General features: G+C 39.4%; 1 protein-coding gene across 1 annotated transcript in view; it reads left to right on the top strand.

Moving 5' to 3' along the window:
* The window catches only part of MYO16 (myosin XVI), a 569,170-nt gene that overhangs the window by 113,691 nt on the left and 442,380 nt on the right, over positions 1-13,099 (top strand). The window contains 2 exon segments of the mRNA XM_033177288.1: positions 2,981-3,089; positions 10,643-10,767. Of these exon segments, the coding sequence (XP_033033179.1) occupies positions 2,981-3,089; positions 10,643-10,767 (234 nt within the window).

The following is a 13,099-nucleotide window of genomic DNA, read 5'->3' as shown; positions in this document are numbered from 1 at the left end:
CCAGAGGCCCAGGACGAGAAAGTGGTTTCATGGGCCAGGCCTAGGGTCCTCATGCTGTTTGCAGCCTGGGTATTTGATGTCATGTGTCCAAGCTGCTCCAGCCATGGCTGAAAGGGGCCCATGTAGAGCTTGGGCCATGGCTAAGCTCAGAGGGTGGATGCCCCAAGCCTTGGCAGCTTCCATGAAGAATTGAGCCTGCAGGTACCTAGAAGTCAAGAATTGAGGTTTAGGAACCTCTACCTACAAATCAGAAGATGTATGGAAATGCCTAGATGCCCAAGCAAAAGTTTGCTCCCGGAGAACCTCTGCCGCAGTGTGAAAGGGAAAAGTGGGGCTGGAGCCCTCACACAGAGTCTCTACTGGGCCACTGCCTAGTGGAGCTGTGAGAAGAAGGCCATCATCTTCCAGACCCCAGAATGGCAGGTCCACTGGCAGCTTGCACCATGAGCCTAGAAAAGACACAGACACTCAACTCGTGAAAGCAGCCAGGAGGGAGGCTGAACCCTGCAAAGCCACGGGGGTGGAGCTGCCCAAGACCATGGGAACTCACCTCTTGCATCAGCATGACCTGAATGCGAGACTTGGAGTCAAAGGAGATCATTTTGGAGCTTTAAAATTTGACTGCTCCGCTAGATTTCAGACTTCCTTGGGCCCGGTAACCCTTTTGTTTTGGCCAATTTCTCCCATTTGGAATGGTTGTATTTACACAATACCTGTACCAGCACTGTATCTAGGAAGTAACTAGCTTGCTTTTGATTTTACAGGCTCACAGGCAGAAGGGACTTGCCTTGCCTCAAATGAAACTTTGGACTGTGAACTTTTGGGGTAATGCTGAAATGAGAGAAGACTTTGGGGGACTGTTGAGAAGGCATGACGGGTTTTGGAATGTGAGGACATGAGATTTGTAGGGGCCAGGGGCAGAATGATATGGTTTGGCTGTGTCCTCACCCAAATTGCAACTTGAATTGTATCTCCCAGAATTCCCATGTGTTGTGGGACAGACCCAGGGAGAGGTCATTGAATCATGGGGGCTGGTCTGTCCCGTGCTCTTCTCATGATAGTGAATAAGTCTCATGAGATCTGATGGGTTTATCTGGGGTGTCCGCTTTTGCTTCCTCCTCATTTTACTGACGCCTTGTAAGAAGTGCCTTTCGCCTCCTGCCATGATTCTGAGGCCTCCCCAGGCCTGTGAAACTGTGAGTCCAATTAAACCTCCTTTTGTTCCCTGTTTTGGGTATGTCTCTAACAGCAGTGTGAAAATGAACCAATACAGTGCCTGTACAGTGTCAGCAGAGCAAATTATATGTTCTACAGACAGTAGTGATGTAGGGCCAAGGCATGGCCTTCCCACATTGTGGCTACATGGCTGTGATAACAAGCGGAGTTATATGCCTGTATTGTGCTCTAAACTCACTGCGTCACTCTGGATGTTTGCCTCGGCCTGCCTATCCTTGACCAAAGCACAGCCATGTTCCTTACAGGAACGCAAAATCTTATTCTTGTAGCTTGGAGACTGAAGGAAAAGAATAATTAGCAAAGTCTACTGAAGAATATGCCTGAAGTAAGGGAATTTTTGTTTTTTTTTTTTTCAAACTCCGAATAATTACAATAAAACTAAATGCACTAACAAGATCATTTGAATCTTGAGGACCTTAAAATTATAAAGGTCCTTAGATAAGTAAAACATCTGAAATATATGACTTACTCTGTTCGGATACAGTAATATCTTTACATGATTATAGAAAATATAACATAGTACACTCAATATGGTGAGGTAAGAAACTCAACTTATCTTGTGGGAAAATGTTAAGATATGGAATATTTTACCACTTTAAGCTACTTTTTTGTTTGTTTTGGGTTTTTAAAAATAATGTATTTAAAGTTGTTCTTTGGAAATCTGTGCAAACTTGCTAAAGTATAGAAAATCTCTCTGCAAATAAAGAATAATAGAAAAAACTCTAAATATTAACACATAAAATTTTAAACATGAATCATATTTTATGCAAAGTTATAAATGGGGATATAGTAAGAACTATGCTACTATTGCAACACAGAATGCTATTTTGTGAAAGGAACAGGGAAAATCTTTCCTTTGTCTGGCCTGAGTTTAATAACATGTTACTGGGAGTTGTGTGGGAAATCTTGGACAATGGGCATATGTTCACGCCATGCCCTAAAAGAAATGATGTTAGCCATGCCTAATAAATTTTATGGAACTCATTAGGGAATGTGGAGCAATGGAGACAATTCATGTGACTGATTTCTGAAGAGCGCAAGCAAATCTACTGTTGTATTGAAGGTGAGATGGATCAGGGGTGAAAGAGGAGTGCTCAGAGGTGCTGTGCTGATGAAGGGACCTTGGAGGCTAACACATGGAAGAGCCATATTTAATACAGTCAACCCATCGAGATTTGCAGATCATGCCTTTTGTTAGAAAATAGTTGCTAGAAAGAGAAAAATCAACCATAGTCACTAACACAGGCCTTGATTAAAACGTCATAGTGTAAAAAGCGCTCGCAGATGAGTTTCTGTGGAGAAAAAGGAAGTTAAAGATTTGATAGGACAGATTGGGGAACGTTGGTCAAAGTTCAGCTTGTTCCTTGAAGAGTTCTTTTAGAATCTTTGAAGGCATCAGACACCTCTATTATATTACAAACAAGACAGGATATAGAGCAGCCGGCGCAGAGGCATGGGTTTGTAGCCACTCACTAGAGATGCTGGGTTTAGCAAAGGGATGGGGAGACGCAGCTGGGGCCAAGGTTTTGCAAGGTTCAGTGGAAGGTTTTCAGAATGTTAGAGTCTCCACAACTCATTTAATATATTTGTCTTAAAAAATAATTCGAGCTTCCGACGTGATTCTTCAGGGTCATATCTACCATAGACTATTTCTGCATCTGTTTCCCAACTAAGATTGAAATGCAACTCCTAATCTGCTTTTAATTTGAACAGTATATATGATTTTTTTTTTCTTTTTATCTAGGCTGGAGCCAATGTCCTTCTCCAGGATGTGAATGGAAATATCCCATTAGATTATGCTGTAGAAGGGACAGAATCCAGCTCTATCCTATTGACCTATCTGGATGAAAATGGTAGGCAAAACTTTTAAAACCATAGAAAAAAATAGATTGGGAGAATTGTCCGGTGTGTATTCATTTTCACAGGTTTGCTTGCATGATTTCTGGTGGACGTAGTTTCCCCATGTGGTGTAGAAGATGGTATTTTTTTCCCTTCAGCTTTCCATTGCTCTCACTGCACTACATTGTGGTTTAGTCAATGCTGGTATTTTTGCAAGCCGGCAGAAATCTAGAGGCCAACAATGAAGGGACACTTTAACAGGCATCTGAAGTCCATAATTAGTGGGACTGGGTTTGTAATTATAAGCTATTCTCCCCTGGGAGGGGAAGGGAAGTCAACCAACACAATTGAATTTTGAGCTAATGAGAACAAGGTCATCTGAAGTGTATTCTCTTAGAAGCAGGTAGTCCTAGCTGGAATTAGAGGCAAGGAAGCGAGGGCTTAAGTCAAGAACAATCGTCTGCAAATCGACCTTTTGCAACACTTAGAACACAAAGGTCATCAGAAGAAAGCTCTGTGGTCATGATACTAGCCTGAAGAGATGAGGTTGAGCCCCTAAATGCATTCACTGACAAAGGATGTTTAATTATACAGGTCCAGCATATAATTTCATCAGTAAGTGCAGCCTTGGGAAAGTGGGAGGTATGAGAATCCCTGAGCCTAATATAGTATTAAACTAAAGAATTATGCCCCTCCTTTTTTCCCCTGCTGTTTAAGTATAAACAACAATAAAGAAATTCCGATCCCTTCAAAATGACCCTTGGCCAGAGAAAAGTTTACAGTTTTTAAGAGCCATGCGGAGCTTATGCCGATACTCTTTTTGCCTCTAAGAAAACCTCACATCTGCCTCATTGTTCCCTTGTGCGCTCTGTCTCCTCGAGATTTCTTTTATGAAAAAGGTTTATTCTGAGGATGGCTTAGAATAATGTTAGTACTTAGCAGCAATGAGTTCTCAGATAAGATAGTCTCATTAGTTGCGAAAGCACGGTAGGTGTGGTTACCATGACAGGGGATGATGTGAGCATGGCGGTGCTGCTGAAGGTCACCAGGTGGGAGTCCCAGGAAGAAGCAGGCTGGGTCGGGCTGGCAGTGCATTCAGTTGACCACTCTGCAGCTCAGTCGTGCCTGGGCACTGTCGCCTGTGGGAATGCTCACTCACTTCCTCCAAGTCTTGTTAGCTATGCCCTGTGGGAGGCGGATTCCATTACTTCTAAACGGAATGAAGCTTGAAGTTATGCAGACCTCATTGTTGGGAAGTTAATTATTTGGATCTTTGCCAGGCTGCACATGTAGCATGCAATTCTGAGTTTACATGAAAAACTTGGCACAATGGTGCCTATAGTTAATAATACTATACTGCATACTTTGAAGTTTGCAAACATATGCAAATTTGCAAACATATATGAGATCATAGTTCGTATGCTCAGTGTTCTTATCACCAAATAATAGTAAAAATAACAGTAAATAAAGAGTGTGGGAGGAAATTTGGAGGTGATGGATATATTTATGGTGTATAATATGGGGATGTTTTCCAGGATATATACTTATCTACAAACATCAAGTTGTATACAATAAATATGTACAGTTTTTGTATGTTGGTCATACTGCAATAAAATGGTTTAAAAAGATAAAACCCATGATGCCAAATTTTCAAAAAGTACTTGACCATGTTTTGTTTCGCTGTGCCATTTCTATATTATTATTTCCTGCCTTTTGTCTTTCTGAATTTTAAAATGCTACGGTAATAAATGTTTCTTTTAGAAAATAAAATGACATTTATTTGCAAATGCATTCACATTGCTTATAAACCTCTCCAACTCATTACAGCATTTTGTTTGATAGGAAATTTTAGTATTGCAAGATCAGTATTTTATATCCTTTGTAAAGAATAAAAATAAGTGTGTTCCTTTGAGAGGCTGATTTTTTTAAAGGAGTATGCAAAAACAAAACAAAACAAAAAAGAACAAAACAAGAGGAAAGTACTAACTCTTAAATGGTTAGTAGAAAATCTGTCACTACTATGGCTGTCACGGTCAGCTTGTTAAATACATGTTTGCTGGAACAAATTCAATTTAATATCTCTTAAATTTTTAATTCTGTTTGCCATTTGTCACTGCAGTCACTCTGGCCCGTGCCTTCACATCCATCTGCCCTTCCCTCAGCTCATTCACAATCTGCTTCTGCTTATGTTGGTCTTCCTCCCACTATCTCCATCATCTGCCGCCGTTCCCGGTAAATACTGTCTAATTCGATTTATTCTTTGGCCCTCTGCTTGGTACACTTTTACAGTTATCTACTGTGACAACATGGGCTGATGTCTTTAGAAATCCTTGCTATTTCAAGATGAGATTTTTATTATTATTTGGCTCTGGGTATTTCAGCATTGCCTTTTTATAACCAGGTGGTTGCAATCCTAGAATTTTCATTTTGCGTTGTGCAGTTTCGCATCCGAGTACTTATCACCTGTCACATCAGGATGCACGTGGCAGAGGAGGCCGGCAACGTCTTGAACAAGTTGATTACATGGAAAATCACTGGTCACAAGTCCTAATTGTGCTGTCACCACCGACTTACACTGTAAACTCGGGGACAGCAATTAACCTCGGCTCACCGCCTGAGCCTGCCAGGCTGTAAAATGAGACAACCACGGAGAGCTGATTGAGCATTTGATGAATATTAGATCTCCAGTGCAAGGAGAACCAGCTGGCATGCAAGGAAGGCAGTCGATTAGAAAGTGAGCCAGCATGGAAAGAAAGCACTGATGGGAGAGCCCGAGGAGTGCCCAGGATAAAAGATCAGCATAATGTGTACGTTATGCACACACACACACACACACACACAGAAATATTCTTGTCCCTGAAAGACACCAAAAGCTTTCGTTGGTTCTACATACATCACCACTGTCTTTTCTTCTTTCAAACCCATTCTTCTAACAATCATAGCTCACATTTATTTTCCTGAGTTCCTAGTTTCCTGTGGTTCAACCCACTGAAGTTCGGTTTCTAAACCTGCAAACCCATTAGAAATGCCCTTGGAACAATCGTTATTACCTTCCTTAGTTTTCTATTCAGTGATAGCTTTCTTTCCTTTTTTATTACCTTATCTCTCTTTGACATTCGATGACCTTGGTGACACTCTCTTAGGAACATTCTCTCTCCTGCCATCTTCCCACGGTTTTCCTTCCTCTCTTCAAGCTTCTACTTAGGTTTCCTTCGAGTGTTTCCCGTGTCTGTCCAGATTGCTAAATGTTGGTCCCTCCTGGGGCTTTGTCTTTGACAGTCTTCCATCTCCCGCAATGCTCTTGCTGGGTTATCTCAGCCTTTTGCTTGTGTTGTTACCACTTGCTGGTTCTCAAGAATATCCCTATAGCTTAATTATCTTTCAAGACCTTCATTCCTGTACATGCAGTTTTATTAAGTATCTTGACTTGAGTGTCAGATAGTTTGAAATAACATGTCTCTATGGAATGTATTATTGTCCTTTCACTGTCTGTATTTCATATTTTGCCATTATCACCAGGAACATCACTTCTCTTCCATATCGTCATGTCTGATTGTCGCCAATTCTTACAGATTCTACTTATTTGGTATCTTTCTAATATGTCCACCCAGATCACAAATCATGCTGTCACTGCCTTAATTAACATGCTGGTCTTTCTATTTTGGATTACTACAGTAGCTTCCAAAACTGGTCTTCTTGCCCCCAGTCTTAACCTTCCCCCTTCATTTTTCAGAGGACTCCTGGGCGAATCAGTTCACGAATACCATGTGTTTTTCTTTTGTTTAAGGCAGTTCATTTGAAATGCTCTCCCTGCACCAGCCTCTTCAAAATCATGCATTTTGATTTTGGGGTTACGGTCCGCATGACTATGTAAGATGGTCGCAAGTCATGCCTGCTGTTAGGGCTGGGAGAAGGGAATGGGTGGAGGGTAGCAGCACCCTTCCTGTTTATTTCTCTTTGCTGGAACTACTTTATTTGTCTGCTCAACTCTTTTACTTCTGTGCGTCTCTTAGAACACTTACTATGAAGATAAAAATTTGGGTTAGCGGCAGTTCTATGAGCTTAGAAGATCCCATGCTAAAATCATGAGATAGGGCATATTATAGTGAATTGCAAATGCCTGTTTAGCTTTCTTTCCTTTTTGAGGGCAAAAATGATGTTTTATGTATGACCAAATGATGACACAATGGCATATGATAATGAATAAAAATAAGGCATATGCAGATCTTATAAAAACACCAAGGAGGAAGGATATGATTTTCCTTACAAGTAGTACAGAAGGCTTCACAGAGTGTCACCTACACTAAGCTGAAGGTGAGGGGCTGGGTTACCGCAGGGAAACCAAGCAGAGTGGTCTGACCCAGGCATAGGGAGTAGCATAAGTGAAGGTAAGAAGGTTGGAAAAGCCACAGAAGAGAGGCGGTGCGGATCCTCCCACAACTCGGGAAAGCCCACAGCTGTGCAGTTCAGCGTGGTCATAAAACCGTCATAATAGCAGCAAAGAGTAGCCCTAATATCAACAGAGAAAAGGAAAAGTTGAATTCTTACAAAAACAGTATTACCTTAAGAGGGACGGTTAAGGAAAGTTAATTTAGGGTTCAGATTGACTTGGGGTGTTGATATAATTTCAGTTTTGCACAAGAATCCAGTGATATTATCAGATTAAACCAGGTAGTAATAGTATCACAAGTAATAACGTGTGGATTTCAGGTAAATTATTTTGTTTCTTAATTCTTATGTTAAAATAAATTACTAAATTTCTTTCAAAATAATAAATCTAAACAGACCTTCCATTAATTTATTTTCAAAAAACAGTATGAAAATCCACATTTTGTACAGAAAATGAGAATAAACCCATTATCCATTACAAAATAGACTTATGGGCTCTATCCATCTTGGTTGGTTTTATCCAGGAGCATTAAAGAAATTTGACAACCAAGAGAGGGAGTTTCTGTTGTGCTGTATTAACCAAAAGTGATTTGGACTACTTTCCTGAATATATATAAAAAAAAGAAATCTAAAATTCACATTTTAATTGGCATCATATATGATTCAAATTAAGTTTTCAAGTATTAGGATACAATGTAATAATATTCCCCTGTGATATCTTCACAACAGGGACCAGAAATCGATTTTTTTCTCTTAATATAATGAGTCTGCAGTGAGTGATGTCTTATCTCTGTTTTAATTTGTTACTTGTCTTTAATCTTGTGTTTTTATCACTCCATTTTAAATACATAATTATATAAAAGATACATACAACTTTAGTAGACATTGTAACATCCTAAAAGTTAACAAAGTAACTTTAGAGTGACTATCAGATTCTTCTGCTACTTTAGCATGCAAAATTGAAGGCTGACATCTGAGAAATGATATTTGCCAAAATAAAATCACACATGAAATTTCATAATCCTGAAAGTCAGAATAAGTGACAGTTTTAGCTGGTTCATAACAGACCTCAAATGACTCTATCAGGGAAATGTTAGTTCTAAAATGGCATGTCCATGATTCAGAAGCTGAAGAGTGGTCACGGGTGTTTCTATTTCTTGTTTCTACTAAAATGGACTAGCTTTGAACAGAATATTTGAAACGAGATGCATTATTCAAATACTGCATTTTGCTTTATTTTAGTTTGTTACTCCATGCCTCCTAAATGACCAAATGATAATATATGACACACCTAAACGAGAGGTATGAAAAACACATGTCAGAAAGCTGACTAACAATCACAGATCACTTTTATTTAGTGCTTTCTGAAAGCTAAATACGTGTTATAAGTTTTATGTGTTTTAACTCATTCTCAAGCAACGGACTAATCAAATACTACCAACACCATTTTGCAGTTGAAGAAACAGAGGCAGAGGATAAGTTACCTGCCCACGTTGGCACAAGCAGTCATTGATACACACAGCACTAACACTCAAGCAGGTTGAGTCCAGAGCGCCTCTTCTCTATTGCCCATCCAGGTTCAGAGAAGGAGCTATGGCATGAGGCAGAGTTGAAGTGCCCCAAGGGGAAAAATGATACCAGATATGCAACACGCTTGATGTGGTTTCTGCTATAGAGCTACGTCTTCAAGGAATGAACTATTATCTGAGGGACTAAGCACAGTGAAGCCCACATAGGTTAAATAACTTTTGCAGAGTCAGCCACAGGAAGGAAACTACAGATAAGCATGTTCAGGAGCATCAATCCGAGGTTTGTTCTTGGGTCCACTGTGCTAGGCTTTCTCTTGATGTTTGCTGCCAGGATGCCATCAGATAAGAGACAAAGTGCTCAGAAGAGTGGCTGGTTCATAGCAAACATTTGCTCTGAGGGAGGTATCACCATCATTATCATTTTTCCCTTGGAAGAAGATGAATTAGTTCTCTTAGCAGATGCCTATTTTGTTCAGGAACCAATGCTAGGAATAGGAGACCTATCAGTGAAGAGACACAGCTACCATAGAGACGATACATCATGAAATTTCAGGTTAAAATATGTGCTGAATCGAGGTACAGGCAGGAGTTCAGCAGACCTGAGCCTTCTGTGCACCACTTCCCCACCTGGGTGAAGTCAGACTGTGGATTCTACACTCAATGTTAGTTATCTTTATTAACATTAGTAGTCATTAAATGTTCAATGGATACATCATTTTTTAAAACTTATTTTAACGTCATTTTAGATTACAAGAAAGTCTGAAGACAGCACAGAGCTCCCAAATGCCCTTCAGAGAGCTTCCCCTAATGTAAACACTTACATAGCCATGGCACATGCATCAAAACTAAAAAGTTAACATTGGGACAATATTAACTGTACTAAACTAAAGACTTTATTCATAGTTTTCCAGTTTTTATACTAACGTCTTTTTTTTTTTTTTTTTTTGAGATGGAGTTTTACTCTTGGTGCCCAGGCTGGAGTGCAATGGTGCAATCTTGGCTCACTGCAACCTCCACCTCCTGGGTTCAAGTGATTCTTCTGCCTCAGCCTCTCGGGTAGCTGGGATTATAGGTACCCACCACCATACCCAGCTAGTTTTTGTACTTTTAGTAGAGATGGGATTTCACTGTGTTATCCAGGCTGGTCTTCAATTCCTGACCTCAGGTGATCTGCCCACCTTGGCCTCCTAAAGTGCTGGGATCAGGTGTGACCCACCGTGCCCAGCCTAAAGTCTTTTCTTCTATTCCAGGATATTAGATTGCTTTTAGAAGCAACTATTTTGGCCAGAAAAATCATAGAGATCAAAAACTGTATCTTTATTGTTTCCATTTAAGTACTTTAAAATACTTTGAGTAATGTATGTTGATGATTTATATTACAACAGATATTAATTGAAAACCTGCCATTATAAGGTGTCATATCGTACTTTAGAACATAACAAGAGATAATTTTATATTTTTTAAAGACTATGGTTGGAAATACAATTATATGCAAAGATAAACAATCAGTTCTTTGAATGAGCGTTCAAAGTAGAAGAGGAGCTTCAAAGAAGAACACGTTGAGAGAATAGATGATAAAGCTAGGCTTAGACCCCCAGGAACTGAGAAGTATCTCTCCATTCTGGTTGAAAGGCTCTTTCTCCCCACAGGAGTGGATTTGACCTCACTGCGCCAGATGAAGCTTCAGAAGCCCATGAGCATGTTAACAGATGTCAAACACTTCTTGTCATCTGGAGGAAATGTCAATGAGAAAAATGATGAAGGAGTAACCCTGGTAAGTTCATATATTTGATTCAGAGACTGTTTAAAGAGAGAATTTAAGTTGATTTATAAAACATAGAAGTCATTACAATTAACCTTTAAATAATTGTTGTGATCATAAAAGTAATACATGTCAGTGGTAGAAATTTTGGAAAACGCCTAAGTAGGCAAAGAAGAAAATACAGACCCAGCAGCTGCATTGTTGTGTATCTACCCAAAGAATATAAATCATTCTACCATAGACACATGCATGCGTATGTTCATCCCAACGCTGTTTATAGTAGCGAAGACATGGAATCAACCTAGGTGTCCATCAAGGTGGAAGGATACAGAAAACATCATACATATACACCATGGAATACTACACAGCTGTAAAAAGAACAAAACCATGTCCTTCATAGCCACATGGATGCAGCTGAAGGCCGTTACCTAAGGGAATTAACATAAGAACAGAAAACCAAATATCACATTTTCTCACTCATAAGTGGGAGCTGAACACTGAGTCCACATGGATACAAAGAAGGAAGTGAGACACCAGGGCCACTCAGGGTGGAGAGTGGGAGGAGGGTGAGGACGACACACCACCTAAGGGGTACTACGCTCATCACCTGCGTAATGAAAGCATCTGTACCTCAAGCCCCTACAACACACAATTTACCCATGTAACAACATGCACCTGTATCCCACTGAGCCTAAAATAAAAGCTGGAAGGAAAAAATGCAAAATACTTATGCCACTACCCAGGGAAAACCAGTGTCTCTAGGTTGGTATATTTTCTTCAAGCCTTCCTCCTATGTATGTTTTTCCTACAAATTTAAAATAATTTTATGCATTACTTAGTCCATGTTGGTTTTGAAATGTGACTTATAGGAGCATGCTTTTATTTTAGTGTTCAGTAAAACAAACTATGAATGACTTTGGTGAGTGAATTTCTAAATTCAAGCAAACTCCTGTCATTACTTTTTATTGCTCTCAAGCACTGTTGCAGTAAATTATTAAAAGATCCACTAAATTTGGATAAATTTGTATATACTTGATGTCTAATCACCAAAATAAGAACATTTTGCCCTAGTGACCCATAGAACTTACCTGGGTTACTGTGAGTTACAATTAATGATGACAGAAAGAAATGTAATACCCAGTGGAAAAATTTTTCAGAGAAAGTAAACTAGAATAGGAGAAGGGAGTTCGGAATTCTGAAGTGTGAATTGCATAGAAATGCTTCAAATCAGTGATTCATTTCTCCCATGAAAAAAAATATGGTGTGAGGTTGAAGACAGTTGATAAGGAAAGTGATTTAACTAAATAGATAAAAGTTTTGTTGTCTGAAAAGTTTCCTTGAGATCTGATACATTTTTACATTTATTAAATGCAGATTAATTGCCTGTGACCTCTAGATGGTCACATTCTAAAAATGTGTTGTTTTCTTATGACTTAGAGTTACATTGTTATAGTCTCCTAAAGTTTATAAATGTATAAGTATTGATTCTGGAAAATAAAATTTAGAAAACTCTAACTTTAAAATGTTATAATTGTAAAAGCTTCTAAAATTTTCCCCTTCCTTCCTTCCTTCCGTCCTTCCTTCTTTTTTTCTTTTTCTTTGGAGTCTTGTTCTGTTGCCCAGGGTGGAGTGCAGTGGCATGATCTTGGCTCACTGCAACCTCCACCTCCCGGATTCAGGTGATTCTCATGTCCAAGTGATTCTCCTACCTCAGGCTCCTGAGTAGCTGAGACTACAGGCGCGTGCCACCATGCCCAGCTATATTTTTGTATTTTTATTAGAGACGGGGTTTCACCATGTTGGCTAGGATGATCTCGATCTCCTGACCACGTGATCTGCCCCCTCAGCCTCCCAAAGTGCTGGGATTACATGTGTGAGTCACCGCACCTGGCCAGTTTCTAAAATTTTTAAATTATGCTTTCCTAAATTTTGTCTTCCAAAATCGATATTTACAAATTTGTAAACTTTAGAAGACTATAACAACGTAACTCTGTCATAAGAAAAGAAAGCAGAGCATATTTAGAGTGTTTCGAAAAATAACACATTCAAACAGCAAAAGCATTCAGAATTAATGAAGAAATGTAACTGGCCACATGCTATGAACAAAACAATAGTGACCAAAATTCTTTTGTCATGGATCCACATTTCAGTTGGAAAAATGGGTAACAGACACTATAAACGAGCTAAATATATAGGATCCTAGCAATAAATGCAAGGCAAAAAACAACACAGGGACATGTTGGTCATATTGTTGCCATTTTGGGTGGATAGATAGGAAAGATCTAACCAACAAGGATGTTTTCAATAATGACTTCAAAGAAGAGAGAGCACAGTGGGGCTGTGA

The sequence above is a fragment of the Trachypithecus francoisi genome, unplaced genomic scaffold (assembly GCF_009764315.1).
Source record: "Trachypithecus francoisi isolate TF-2019V2 unplaced genomic scaffold, Tfra_2.0 Lachesis_group18, whole genome shotgun sequence".
Lineage (NCBI taxonomy): Eukaryota > Metazoa > Chordata > Mammalia > Primates > Cercopithecidae > Trachypithecus > Trachypithecus francoisi.
Note: the sequence above shows the minus strand (reverse complement) of the source record. Positions and strands in the feature narration are given on the sequence as shown.